The 14,950-nt window shown below is 48.0% G+C and overlaps 1 protein-coding gene across 7 annotated transcripts in view; it reads right to left on the reverse strand.

Annotated features, from left to right (window-relative positions):
* ADD2 (adducin 2) overlaps positions 1-14,950 on the reverse strand; it is a 123,168-nt gene that overhangs the window by 38,690 nt on the left and 69,528 nt on the right. For 6 of the 7 annotated variants that reach the window (XM_053890783.1, XM_053890784.1, XM_019441181.2 and 3 more), the window contains exons 2-4: positions 8,717-8,834; positions 3,099-3,324; positions 1,220-1,358 (exon numbers count right to left, since the gene is read on the reverse strand). In XM_053890783.1, the coding sequence (XP_053746758.1) occupies positions 1,220-1,358; positions 3,099-3,290 (331 nt within the window). In that variant the 5' untranslated portion in view covers positions 3,291-3,324; positions 8,717-8,834. The remainder of the gene's footprint in view (positions 1-1,219; positions 1,359-3,098; positions 3,325-8,716; positions 8,835-14,950) is intronic. The other variant, XM_019441188.2, reaches the window with a different exon arrangement.

A 14,950-nucleotide genomic window follows, 5' to 3' on the forward strand; every position in this document is an offset into this window, starting at 1 on the left:
AGCCATGCCACAGAATATGCATACCTCCACCAAACATTGTATTACAGAACCATGTTTTATTATGTGAAAAATTAGTCAAGATATGTTAAGCTATCAAATTTGCATATATAATGTGATTCCATTTTTGTTTTCTTAATTTATCTATGTTAAGAGAAAAAGGCTACACCAAAATATTGATAATAGTCATTTCTTGGTTGTAAGAACACAGTACAGTGATTTTTATTTCTCTTTCTTGAATTATTTTTCTAATTTTCAGTCATATTCCTGTATTTATGTTGTTGAGGGGAAGTATTTTTTTAATTTTTTTTAACGTTTATTGATTTTTGAAGGAAAGAGAGACAAAGTGTGAGTGGGGGAGGGCCACAGAGAGAGGGAGACACAGAATCCGAAGCAGGCTCCAGGCTCTGAGCTGTCAGCACAGAGCCCAATGCGGGGCTCGAACTCATGACTGCAAGATCATGACCTGAGCTGAAGTTGGACAATTAACTAACTGAGCCATTCAGGTGCCCCAAGTATTTTTTAATGTTTGTTTCTTAAAGGTTGTGGGCAAAGCTTCAGAGACTAGGAAAATGGTTTCATGCCCAGCTCTGGATGTTTGTGGCTCTTGTCTAGGGAGTCAGGTTGGTCTGTCCAGTGTGAGACTGAGACACTCGCTTCAATGGCCTCCTCTCATCCCCACGACCCCATCTGCAGGGGAGTGGCTCCAGGAGACTGAGGAAAGAGCAGCCTGAGTCAGGGCCTGCTGCTAGAACACAAGGATTTTTCTTCAGTTCTGCACCTGTAACTAGAGTAACAGGGAGCAGAATCCTCACTCCCCACTCCTGGTCGCTCAAGTAGAGGCCATGTAAGGGACTTTGAGCTGCAAAGCTCTTCCCTTCATGCTAATCCACTTATGAGCGGGACTGAAAGAGTCACAAAGAGGCTGCCCTGCCTCTCACAGCAGTAACACCATGTCATCCCGTCCCCTCCCCCAGCAGAACAAGAAAAAGGTTTTCCTGTAAGTCATCCTCCCCATTCTATTTCTGGGCATCAGGAAGAATTCTTCTGTGGGTCTTTAAATCCAGCAGCCTCAGAAGCAGAGCCAGGTACCTCTTTGGCTGGTCCCCCAGGTCTGCGAACCCAGTTGCACCACTCACTCCGTAGCCTGGCAACCAACCCTCTCTTCCCCGCCCCACTTCCTCCACCTCTGCTCCTGGCAGCTCCCCAGCTCCCCACATACTCATGGAAGATGTTGGGAAGACTGCGTGGGAGGTGCTGGCCATGAAGTCCGCGATCTGCCGCAGGGCCCAGATGTTGGAGGAATTGTTCCCCTTCTTCATCTGCTCCTGGATGAGGCCTTCCAGCTCCTCCCTGAAAGACTGAAGCAGGCCCCAAGGCGCTGGTCCCCCCAGTGTGTCTCATGCAGGAGACTGAGGGCCCCTCTTCCAAGTGCCCGCCCCTATCCCCTGGCTCAACTAGGCCAGGGCCACACATGGGATCCTCGGGCCCCAGAAAACACTGGGGGTTCCACAGGTACCTCAGGAGACCCCCCCCCCAAACTGCTGTTTGGGAAGCAAAAAGGAGATGTCCCCTGCTGTGTTCCCTTTGCCCTATGAACCATAATCCAGATTCCAGGTCCTTCCTGGGTCTAAGTGACAGTCAAGACACACTTCCCATCACCCACCTGGACTTCCCCTACCCACCACCATCAGACTAAGGCGGCTTCACTTTAGTAATTGAGACATTTTAAAAAGCAGAACTGAATGAAAAAGTGTGCTATTGTCCCTGTCCAGTAGGCATGCCTATGGCTCTTCTAGGCCTCAGTTTCCTCATATATGGAAGGATTTGCTGTCCTCCCTGTAGCTTCCATTTCTGATGTCCTATGACTCTAAGCCTGGCTTTTCAGACCATAACTAAGACATGCCTGTCCACCAGGTGGCAGCAGGGAACACACAGGAGGAAACAGGCATTGGTGAATCTATAATACGACAGAAGAAGCGTGACCTCCTCATGTCCTCATTTCTTGCCTGGGAATAGAGTCCTATCCATTCAGGCCCCAAAATTTGGGTTGGTACTAACTCTGCCACTTCTACCACACCTGCCATCTCTCCTAGTCACAAGTTGGAGTTTTTCCATCATCTCAATGCTTTTAGTACCTGCCATATTCCTCCAGGCTCCTCACGTAGACACCTGTCACCCAAACCTCAGGACCATTACCTCAACGCTCCTCTGTGAGGTCTGAGCATTCACTGTGTGCTCTCAACCAGGGTCCCACACAGCCCACTACATGTCCTGGCCCTCCAAACCCCATGGGGACTGAGGCAGACCCCCATCCCAGCAGGCACCTGGAGATGCCAGCTCCATCCTGAGCTTCCCAAGCCTTAGGATCATGCGCTGTTTCCTGAGGACTTCGCAGCTCTTGTGCCCTCACCCTCCCATTCCACAATGCTCTGCTGCCCCCACCCCCACACCACCCAACCTGAATCAGCCTCCCACTCAGTGGTCCATTAGGTCCATGCTTTGTTCTTCTCAATGCACCACTTATGGAAGGATGAGTTCTGTGTCCATGCCATGCAGGTACCAACTGACCTCAAGTCTGGGGCCATGGTAGGGTGATCGTGACTTGCCCTCTCTTGCCCGGCCCATATCTCTCTGTACCCTCCACTCTCTCCACCTCCTGGGGCTTCCAGACCCTCTTCACCTCTGCCCCATACGTGTCAACCTTCTTGCCCTGACAGTGAGTTATTTGTGGTGTTCAAAAATGGGAGGCCCGAGCCTTCCACATGGCGCCCCCTGCTGGCCTCTGGTTTATACAAATATGCCTGTTAGTTCAGTGTTACAGCTTTGGTGGAAGACTGGAAACTGAGGCAGGGCTCCTGTCTTTCATACCCACCTCCTCCCAGTACCAAGCCAAACCATCTGCACATAAACCAGGTTTTGCCATCCACCAGTGACTAGGGAGAGAATTAAATCCAGGGCCAGGCCCGTCAACGGGCTTAAAATTGCTAAGACGCTGAGCCAGTAGGAGTTCTATAGCTTTCAGGTTCACCCAAATGAATATGAGTTCCCCTCTCCCCCCACTCCTTCTCCTTCTCCTCTCCCACCCGCCTGGGGCGGACCTCGCTCACCGGGCTCTGCAGGATCATGGTGACGCGCTTCTTCTGCTCCATCAGGTTGAAGTCCTGTCGCAGGTCCGCGGCGCGACCGCGAAGGCGCAAGTATTCGGGGTCGTCCTCAGAAAAGCGGTCGAAGTACTGCTGCCCCTGCGGGGGTGGGGGGGAGGCAGCCTCTGGGACGGTCTCTTCACTCATTCTCCTGGTGGGTTTACGATCCACTCCTGGAAGCCTACAAAGAGAAGAGAAGAGGGTGCTCCCAGTCGTAGTACAGTTTTCTAAAACAGAGGGGCTGGATTCGGTTGTATTCACACGCTGGAGGTGGCTATTTCCAGTAGGGTGTAAGCCAAGCAGCGGTTTGGACTGCAGTGCGCCGGCAGCTGCCTATCTATAGGGGGCGCTAACACATCATCGGACCAAGCGAAAATATGGCAGAGGCTCAGGCGTCCACCACCCTTCCCTCACTAACCTGCCAGGCTTAAACAGCAACACCCCGGTGGAAGTGGACAGTTTGGAATCCAGTGTATGACCTGCACATCTTTTGGAGCATTTCTATGATGCATATCTATATAGTGTAAACCTATATATTGGGAGTTAGTACTTACTAAAGTACTATATCTAGACCTGATCCCACGAATGAGGACTAGGGCAGCCTTAGGAGAGTTGGACTGGGACCCCTTTTTAAGCACGCTTTTTTTTCCTAAGGTCTGAGGGCAAATATAGGAATGTCTTCTCTTACTATATTGGAGCCCTTCTGAAGAAGCAGGCTCTACAGTTCCAGCCTCTACCTCCCAGCTGTGGGACTTTGGCCACAGCAGTCTCCCTTTGTGTGTCAGCACCACTAGGCCTTCAAATCAAGGTTATGCCCCTTCAACACCCAGGCCAGCCTTACAGAGCTCTAGCCTTCTCCCTGTTCTGTGATCCCCTTCTCAGCAAGAGGGCCTTAACCGAGCAAGAATTAGCTTCTGAACACGAGTAGAGAGATGCCAACAAAAGAGCATTACAGGGGATCAGGACACTGGCTTTCATCCTTAACCTGCCCCTCCCTCACTTTACCTCCATGGGCTCACATTTGCATTCCATGAGGAGGTGGAATGCTCTCTTGTTCCCTCAGAGCACTCCTGCCTCCTCATCCTGATCTTTTCTTTCCCTTTGGCCCATTCTGTTAGCCCAAACCTTGACCTTCATGACAGCCAGCAGCTCATTACACAAGAAGCCTTGCTGACAGCTAGTAAAACATATTCTTGTTGTCGGTGAGCTGTATGTGACTTCTTCCATCTTCTGTCAGGCCTCTACCCTCCACCTTATAGTTTCTGAGTGGGGCAGGTAGGATGAAGCATTAGGTAATAGGTAAAGTGGGAATTCACCCCATCAGCCCAGAACACTCAGGTGATCTTTCTTCCTCTCCCTCTTCTTTCATTTTTCCTTCGTACCTTCGTTCCATTTTTTCCCTTCCTCCCTCCCTTCCTTCCTTCCTTCCTTCCTTCCTTCCTTCCTTCCTTCCTTCCTTTTCCCCTTTTGGGGAATAGCAAATGGCAAAGTTAAGGGAGGGAACATATGCAGAGTCCCTTAGCTTATTGCCTGAACCTGTGGCCTAAAGCAGTGGTTCTTAAACTTGGGTGCATGTTGAAATCTGCTGGGGAACTTGAAAAAATACTGATATCAAGGATTTTCATGTTATTAGTCTGCGGTGTGACCTGGACATCGGGATTTTTAAAAGCTCCCTGGGTGATTCCAATAGGCAGCCAGGGTTGAAATACCACTGGCTAGATGTTAATAGTTGTACCATGTAATGGAAGGTATCCATCCCAGGTGTTGGCCATTTAGCATGCCAGCCAAAGATGGCACAAAGCCTCATCTTCTAACACTATTTCCAGGTGCCACTTCCCATGACTATCCAGGTTCCATCCCCCAAGCCCAGTCACCACCTGCCACCATACACTTGACCTGGGACAGCAAGAGTGCTCTAAATGCCACCACAACCCGCTTTTACAAGTTTGCCAAACCATGACATCTCCTCTTAATTCTTTCACTAATTAATCATTTCCTTATAAATGCCCTCATCAGATCTCCCCCAACCAGCATCATGCCTACCAGTCCTGTAGATGAGCTATTTGCCTGCAAGGGATGGAGTATGGGGAAGGCATCTTCCAGAAGTGGCAGCGAAAATACCCAAAAAAACAAAAAGCATTCTCTAAAGAAAGATTTGTAACGGATTTGGCAGAGTGCTAGAGTGGCTGATGTTGTACTTAGTAACATTCAAGCCAGATTCTTCATTTAAGTAGAGAAAGTGATTGAGTCCATCATGGATGTTTCTGGTGGGATTAGCTATGGACTAGAAGCCAGAGTCTGCAGTATCACCCCCCTCTGTCATTCTCTAGCTGCATAGGCTTGGCCAAGTAGTAATTTCCCGCTTGGGGTCTCCTCTTGTCTGTCTCTAAATGAGGGAGTGAACAGAATGAACTCTGGAGCTCCTTCCAGCTGCACACCATATGGAGAGAGACAGATTCGTATAGAAAAGCAGAAGGATGGAGGATCTGGATTTCCGGAGCAAGAGACCTTCCTCGTGCATCCTCATATTCTCCCCTTCCCCCTGGGGCCTCTCCCTCAAGCCAGATGCCAGAAGAGAAACATCTGCAAAGAATACACATGACCTATTGACATTTGCCTTGTAGGTTCAAGTCAATCCCTTGAGCATAGGTTGAGTTAAGACTACTTCACCTCCACCACGCTCTCAGACAGCCTCATCCCTGCAACTTGGGCAGTAGGAAAAGGGACTGCAAGGACAAAGACAATGGGAGTGCATCAGAGCTGTGCAGACATGCAGTCACCACCCAGACTCTCCTGGGCAGACAGCACTGCAGACATTTTTCCAGAGGCACTGCCCCACCCTTTGTAATTCTCTTTGGCATTTTTGTAGCCCCAGTTTTTGATGTTATTTTAAAAACAAGCAGCCTCCTAATGAGTACAATGGATGTGCACATGGGGATGAGCTCCCTGTGTTCCTTATGACTCCAGGTCCCACCAGAGGCTGACCCTCTTTCCTTCCCCTTGGAGTAGCTGCATTCCCAGAAATGGGTCTGTGAAGGCTTGAAGTAGCATTATCCTCCCTGAAGCATGAGGAACAAAAAAGTTCAGGTTCTGCTGGACAGGAGCCCATATCACCATGCCTCCAGCCCTGCCTTCACTTCTCAGAGCCCATCCCAGAAGGTTACTCCAGAGATGCTCCAATGGGACTGGGTTAGAAAATGGAAGCCCTGACTCTCTCACCATGACAACAGGGGGCAGAAAAAACCACTCTTTGACTTTGTGAACCAGAGGCATTCTTTTGTGCTCCTTCTTTTCCTTCTAAAATGTTACATAGGTGACCAAATTTAAGTGCAGTGTGGCTTAGTGGTTAAAATCAGGGACTCTAGGGGTGCCTGGCTGGCTCAGTTGGAGTAGGTGACTCTTGATCTTGGAGTTACAAGTTTGAGCCCCACATTGGGTGTAGAGATTACTTAAAACTAAAATCTTTTTTTTTTTTTTTTTAAGCATGGACTCTGGAATAAGAACGTGATGAGTTCCAGTCTTAACTGTGCCACTTATTAGCTATGTGATCTTGTTGGGCAAGTTACCTAACCTCCCTGTGCCTCAGTTTCCCCATATACAAAATGGGGATTGGAACTATTTAACCACCTCTTTAGGCTGTTTTGAGGATCTAGATGAGTTAATGTATGTAAAGAACTTAAAACAGCACCTGGTGTATATCGAGTGCTCTTAAGCATTTGCTCTTATTATGTGTCGTTTGGGGCTAGAATCATTACAGCATTAGGAACTCAAGTAATGAGAGGCTTATGATTCAACTGTAAACAGGTGCATATCAAGTACTGTAATTATATGTTGTAGTCCAAAAAACTAACTCAATCTTGAGCTATATTAACAAAAAGAACATCCAGAAAAAGACTGATGAGATTGAGTCGTTCTCTGACCAGATAGTGGGAACATGTCAACCTGGAGATCACAAAAAAAGAGGATAAGCAGGATGGTGACCATCAGAGGCAAGCGCTTGTTGGGCCAGGTGTGACATCATAAAGAATGTATCTGGCCTTTGTCCCCAGTTCCTGGCACAGAGCTTCAAAAAGCCTTGAGATTTCTAAAATATCCAAAAAACATTAAGAGGGTCTTTTGTTATTCATAATGAGTCCATCTCATCAAACCTGAATTTATGCTAATGAGGTGACTTATGGCAGGCCCTTAGATGTTTCAAGGGAGGGACTGGCCAGCAAGAAGGACCAAGCACATGATTAGAGGGTTGGAACTTCAGCCCCATTCCCAACCATGGAGGACAGGAGGGGAAGGGGATGGAGTTCAATCAAGTGGCAGATGATTTAAACAACTATGCCTAGTACTAATAAAGCCCCCGTCCCCAGTGGTGCCCCCTATTAAAAATCTCTGGACAGCAAGGCTTAGAGGAGCTTCCTGATTGGTATGCTGGGATGGTGAGACACCCAGATTCTACAAGGAGGGGGCACGGATGCTCTGCACCAATCCCCCACCCTCCCCATGTTCTGCCTTATGCATTGCTTCTATTTCACTGTTCCTGAGTTGAATCCTTTGTAGTAAAACTGTAATCACAATTATAGTGAGTTCTGTGAGTTGTTACAGTGAATTAGAGACTAAAGAGGGAGCATGGGAACCCTCAAATTTATACCCAAGTAAGTCAGAAGTACAGTGGCAGAGGAGGGGCAGAGAGAGAGGGAGACAGAGGATCTGAGGCAGGCTCTGTGCTGACAGCAGAGAGCCCGACAGCAGGGCTTGAACTCAAGAACCGTGAGACCATGACCTGAACCGAAGTCAAATGCTTAACTAACTGAGCCACCAAGGTGCCTCAAGTGTGGGCAATTTTATTGGTGACCTTGCCCTTTACTTGTGGTAGTTAACCTGTGTGCCCTTTAACTCAGTGTAGTGTCAGAACTGAGCTGAATTGTAGGACACCCCATTTGCATCAGAGAATTGGTGACAGGACAGCACCAGGTAACTTCTATTTATGGTTCATTTTCATTCCCAGGACGCTTCCATAGGACAGATGTTATTGTCACAGTTTTACAGATAAAGAAAGTGAATTGCAGAGAGGTTAACTAACTTGCCTGAGATCACACAGATAACAGTGAGGTCAGGATTTCAACCAGGACTGTCTCTGGCTCCAGATCCTGCATTCCTCCACCCCAGTTGTCCCCAGATGTCTGTTAGGCTGCCATGTGGAAGAGGGAGGAAACTGATTCCTTAGAGACTCCAGGGCCAGAATTAGGTGGGCAGATTTTAGCTGAGGATACAAGGGGAAACTTTGTACCAGCAGAAGCTCCTCAGGAACAGGAAGATGGGACAGGCTACTTTGTCAGGTGGTGTCTCTCTCCTTGGAGCTCCGTGACTACAGGATTCTGTAGAGGGGCTTCTGCCTCTTCCAAGGGGATTGCACTAATGACCACTAAAGTCCTTCAGAGTTCATGGGAGCTCTCGAGTCAGCAGGACAGGGGGAGTTCGTGGCAATGACTTGGGAAACTGGAAGCTCATCCTGGTGAGATGACCTCAACCAAAAAGCCTGCCTCACTCCCTGTCACCACCAAAAACTGCTGACAAATTACCTGGAGGCTGGACCAACCTTGTCCCAGGCTGCTGCTTCTCAGTGCTCGGTCCGTGCACCCTGCTTCGTTCTCAGGGACTCCAACCACATCTACAGGATTTCAAACATCTGGGTGGAAGCTGAAAAACACAAACAACAAATATCAGGGTCTTGTCTGCACCACCAGGACTCCTCATCCTGTTTTTGTAACACCATTAGGTGCTGATTTATTTTAAGGACTGTTAAGAAATTCTTTAAAATGAAGTAGAAATGAAATTTTAGTTTAAAAGCAAATTATACCTATGAAAAGAAGTAAAGAAATCTTCATTATCTTGACAAATGGGATCAAAACTCCTTTCAAAGAGAGGAATTGGAAAATCTCTTTGCTGAGTGTTGGCTTCAAGGAACAGGGGAGAGAAGTTGCTCTACACAGTGGAGGGACAATGTGGAACTCTCGAATGAGCCCAGAGGGGTCACGGGCTGCTGGGCTGGAAGGCATATGACCCCTTCCTCACACCCCCCAATACTTCACTAACAGCTACTCAACTCACAGACTTGGGTATGAGAGAATTTTGGGCACAGCCAAAGAAGCAGGAGAAGCCTGAAGACTATCACACCCCAGGAAAGTGGAAGCGTTTTGGAGGTGCACAGGCTATGAATTGGTGGATTCAAGACAATTTCACTGAGAATTCATGGGGAAGAGAAGCCCCCAGCTGATGCCTGGGGAACTGGTCATGAAATACCCCTGAAGGAGGAATGGAAAGTTTTGAAAGTCTTACAAACAAGGATGAGTTACTACTCCAAAAATCCTGGGGATCAAGGTCTTCAAAAAACACATAGTTTTCCATTTCACTCGGGCAATGTTCACTTGTTCACTTGTTGCTCAGAGCAAGGATGCTTGTCTCCCCCAGAGATGGCAGCATCCCAGACACCAACTCCTATTCCCACCATGGCCCCAGGCCCAGTCCCTGACTGTCCTGCCTCACTGGCCAGCTCAGCTCCATCCCTGACCCAGTACTGCCCACAGCGGAGCATCTGGGAAGACTTGACTTACCACTGAGGGACAGGGAGATTGCATCTTGGTAGTTACTGTGTGCCTGAGGGAGTCCGGGACACTGCATGCCCGCTGAGGCACAGCTTCCTTCTCAGCCCGGCCGGGGTACCCTGGGCTCAGCAGTTCAGTACTGTGATGGCCCCTGAGCCCAGTCTTGATGCTCACGGCTCTAGTTAGGGACCTGGCAGTTGCTTCCATAATCTATTCTCTATGCTCTGCATGTCCAACTGCCAGCTGGGGTCCTCTTCCCACTAGTTTTATTTTTAGGCAGAACAGGGCCATGGCCACCACCTGATGCTGCTTCTGTCCAACATCTACCAACATGGAAGGGACCCTCCCTTCTAGGGCTGTCTAGCTCTAGGGCAGGGCTTGCTGACAACTCTGGATGCTATTCTTTTTTTTTTTTTTTAAGTTTGTTTATTTTTGAGAGAGAGAGGGGGAGGGAGAGAGCGGGGGAGGGGCAGGGAGAAAGGGATATAGAGAATCCCAAGCAGGCTCCACACTGTCAGTACAGAGCCTGATGCGGGGCTTGAACCCACTAACCATGAGATCATGACCTGATCCAAAACCAAGAGTCAAATGCTTAATTGACTGAGCCACCCAGGTGCTCCTTTGCTATTCTTTTACAGGTGGCCATTGATGTCCCATAAGTACCAATCCTGCAGGCTCGTAAGTTCTCTTATCCAAAGCACAAGCTTCTTCCCCATCCCCAGCAGCCCATGCCACAGGGTATGAGATATGAGGTATACCTTAGTGGCCATAACCTGCTAAGATTTGGATTTTCAGAGTCTGAGCTATTAATTGTATCCACTGAGAAAACTAATATTTTGCCCCCAGAAGTGACCTGTGTCATTCATGTAAGAAGACAGACATCTTTCCCCCAGATAAGTGGACCCTGGAAATAATAATTCCCATCCTAATCTCTGTTGGTGTTGAAATTCCACTATCAGAGTTTCATTCCATAGGTTGTAGTATTATCCCCTGATTAAAATGAAAATAGGCCTGAAAGATATCATAGGCAAATGTTGCAAAATATTCCCCTGCGGTACCAAAACTATCAGATCTCTGACTGTACAGTCAGGCTGAGCAGGGCCAGGACAGGCACCATATCAACAAGTCTTAATGAGAAAAAGGTGTGATGCCAGGGCCACTCAGAAGGGTCTAGCAATTGGGGCAGGGCTGCCACCCTGAATGGACCTCAAGGGACCCCGGTCTGACAACTCTCTGAAGAGAGATGATAAGATCCAGGCTTTTAGCCAGCACACAAAGCCCCATGAATCTCTCAGTGCCTGCCCCCACCCTCCCTGCCTCTCATGGGTGCTCAGAGACTGTGCCCAGGACCTAGAAGGCACCAGGCTGGTTCCCAACTCTATGCCTTTGTCCGTGCTGATCTCTCCCTGGAGAACTCTTTCCTCTTTGCCTTCTCCCTTCAACTCTCCTCTTCAGCTCTTTGTCCTTTCCTCCTGGAAGCCTCCCCGCCACACCCCTGTCCCTTAGGCTCTCCCATCATCTTTCCTCACCTCTTTTGTTCCACTTACAATAGACAGCAACAGACTATTACCATGAGCTCCTCAGCAGGCAGGGCCTGTGTCTTTGGCATTTCTCTGTTTCCAATGTTGCCACAAGACGTGGTGCCAGTCAGATGCTGAATGAATGTTAGTTGAACCAAAACTCAATTAACGGTACTTTGGAAGTTCGGCCAGTTCAGCAAAGCAGCACTGTCCAGGTCCTGGGGTACCAGAGGTAAGAGAGGCTCTAGGCCCTAGGGGAGCTCATGGACAGTGTGGGGAAACAGAGCCCTAAGCAGCCTATTTCATGGTAAGGTGCCTAGTGTTAACAGAAGCACATATGGCAGGCTCCCTAGTGCCCAGATCACCTCCTTTAAAACAAAATGTTCTTTTGTTGTACAACCCAAATGGCTGGGCCCCCTCTGGCAGCCATTCTTCCTACCTATTTTGAAGCAGAATTCTAGCAATTGACCACAACTCTTTAACAAATCCAATTCCACATTATAACACTGATTATGGGGAGACAGAGGAGAAAGCAATATGCACCACATACCACCAGCCACAATCCCCTTGGCTCTCCACAATTCAGCCCTGCCCCCTTATCTGTCTCTCTCACCTCTGCCCTCTAGCAGCCCTTCTCCTGCCCCCATCCCAGGACCCTTGATTCTGTGCTCAGGGGAGCCCTGAGGCTCCCTCTCAGTATCCCCAGTTTGTATCCTCACACCCTTGACCCCTACTTGGCAGAGACTCTGCCTAGGGTTTCATCCTCCTAGCAGAGCAGCTGGGGACTGCAAATCACAAAAGATGCTCTCTGTCACAAGTCATTTTCCTCACTGTCCCACCGGACACCAGGTGTTTGTAATCACTCAAGTATAAAATCACATTTCTATGGGTCATTCCTAACTGCTCTAAAAGGAACAGAAGGTCTAGAAGGAAAGTAACAGATGCCCAAGTTGTCTGACCTTTTGTTAGAAGCTGTTTGAGCTCCATGTGAAGAGAGGTGGGTGCCTGTCCACCTAAGAGAGGTGGGTGCCTGTCTCCTGCCCCTTCAGCAGGAGGTATCAAACAGGAACAGACAGTCTGAGCACCCTGGGCCCAAAATGGAAAGATGCTGCAAGCGATCACTTCCAGCTACCCACCCCCCCCACCACCACCATGGGCATGGACTCCCCTGGGGTGGTCCCAGCCCTGTAAAGCCCTAGACCCCCAGCCCCACAGCACACCATTTGCTCCAAGCCTTAGACCAAGTCAGAACCCAAACTCACCGATCCTTGAGACTTCCAGAAGGGAGGGAGGAGCCGGTCATGGCTTTGCTGTGGTTACTTTGCTAAGTAAATGGAGACTGCTGAACAAGGGGCTGGACCACACCCTGCCTGGTCTGTTCAGATAAAGAGAAAGCTCACAGCTCTGCATGGTGGGATTATGGGTGAAGCTTATCATCAGCTTCTTCATACGGTTCTGAATTTCCCAAGTTTTACATTAGGTATCAACTGCTGTGACCATTTAGGACAAAAATAGTTTAAAAGAAGAAGAGGAGAAGGAGGAAGGAGAGAAATGGTAAAGTCTCTCTCTATCCATCTCTGGAAACCCCCTTGGCTGGAAGAACCCTTTAATCTCCTGACTGCTACGGGTCTAAGAAGTGCTCATTTCTGAGCATCCCTGATGCATCTTTTCCTAGCAAAGTCCAGTGAATTTTAAAAGCCTTTTAGTAAAGGGCCTCAGACCTAATGGTTGGTAGGCACTTTTTTCCATTTTTCTATCATCTAGAAATTGTGCTGCTGTGGAATGAATGGACCCAGTATTTTTTCTCACCGCTTGAAATCAGTCCCATTGCCCCTCGCTAGACAAGCACAATTATTTGTACAGTATCTATTGGTGCCCAAGAATGAGCATGAACTGAAATTGGGCATGAGAGGAAAGATTTCCAAAAGAAATGAGATTTGGCCCCTGCCTGCTAGAGGCCTACAGTCATAGTGAAATGTGAATACAAATGTAGATAGATAGATAGATAGAATAACAAGCATTGAACACATACTTTCAGACCACCTCTGAAATGACGATCTCTCTCTCTCTCTCATATTATATATATATATATATATACCGAAGTTCTGAGTTAGATATTGAAGGAAGACATTATTCAATCAACAGAATTCGGGCTATTAAAGCCAAATAGGCACAGTTGTGCTTGGCCCTTCTCATTGACACTGCAGTGAAGGGCTCATCTTCCTCGATTTCAGGTGAGGAAATTGAGGCTCCAGGAAATGGGGTGGCCTGATCAGGGCTACAGAGCTATTGAAGGGCAGAGGATAGTTTGAACCCATCTGGTTCCAGAGCCTGGTCTCTCTTTTCACTTCGCCATGATTCCCTCCCCTCCTCCAAATGAAGATGAACACATGCAAGGGGGCCTGGTAGGAAGGTGGGGAATGGAAAACAGCAAATAGCAAAAGCCCAAGGCCCAGGCTTCATATTCTTCGAAGAAGCCAGGCCCTTAAAGGATCATTTTGTTTCCTATTTCTGGCATGGCGACACCAAAGGATATGATTCCCAATCCCTGCTCTCAAAAGGCCCACAATGTAGTTGAGGCAGGGACAGTTCATAAAGCAATCATTGCAATACTAGGGGGCCAGTGCTCTAGTGGATCCTCATGAACCATGGAGTTCCAGGGAGGTCCCCACCTTGGGTCTCCAGCATTAAGCTTTAATCCACTTGTCAGATGTCTGCCACCAATCACAAAAACATGTGGACTTCATGCCTTCAATGAAGAGGAAAGAAAGGGGGATTCAGGAATTCCTGGTGATGCAGAGACAATGCTGAACTAGCAGGAAGGCTGGGTTCAGCCTTCAAATAGTCCCTTCAGTGAAAAGGTCAGCCAAACTTGCACACTCTGTGGATAAAAGCTCATCAAAAAGACTGTCTAATTGAACTGACATGTCCTCTGATTCACTGTTCCACACCTCAGGCTGTCCTAGAATCCAGTCACAGATACTTTTAAGCAGTCATCTTTTCTACCTTTGGCTTCTGGCAAGACTATACCTAAGACCAATGGGGCTATATTTTGAAAAGCTTCACCTCTGTCAAGTTCAAACATAAAACATTTGGTTCTGCTTTTTTTGACCTAATCTGAGAGCATGTGTTCTTCAATAGGAAAGTAAAATGTAACTCATTGAATCATGTGGCAGGACTATCCTTGCCCCCATCCCCACCTCCAGCCAGGAAATCCAGAAAACAGCTATTGGGTGATGTGCCCTTCTATGTCTAATAAAGTTCTACAGCCACAGAGATGAAAATAAATGCTCTTTTAGCACATTAAAGTCAGAATTGTCTTGTTGTTTTTTCCAGTGGTGGTGTTGGGAGGGTTTTCCTCACTAACTGGGCATAAGAGAAAATTATAAGAACACCTTGCACCTAGGACTAGAAGGGGATCTGACACCATCTCTCATCTCTCCAGACTAAAGAAACTAAAACTTCACAACCCCAGTGAGAAGACTTTGTAGACCCAGGAAGAAGGGATGGTGAAGAAGTGTTAAAGTGCAGAGGGTCTAAAGGCTCACATGGAGAACTCTACCGGTCTCTAGAATATCCATGTGGAGACATCCCAAAAGCCTGAGAGGTGAGGTTCAGGCTGTCACAAAGTGTCAGGACAAAGATGGAAAAATTAGGAGGCATGCTGTTTGGCTTTGCTGTCCTCTCTGTG

This window comes from Panthera pardus, unplaced genomic scaffold (assembly GCF_024362965.1).
Source record: "Panthera pardus isolate Hobbes unplaced genomic scaffold, ASM2436296v1 HiC_scaffold_25, whole genome shotgun sequence".
Classification (NCBI taxonomy): Eukaryota; Metazoa; Chordata; class Mammalia; order Carnivora; family Felidae; genus Panthera; species Panthera pardus.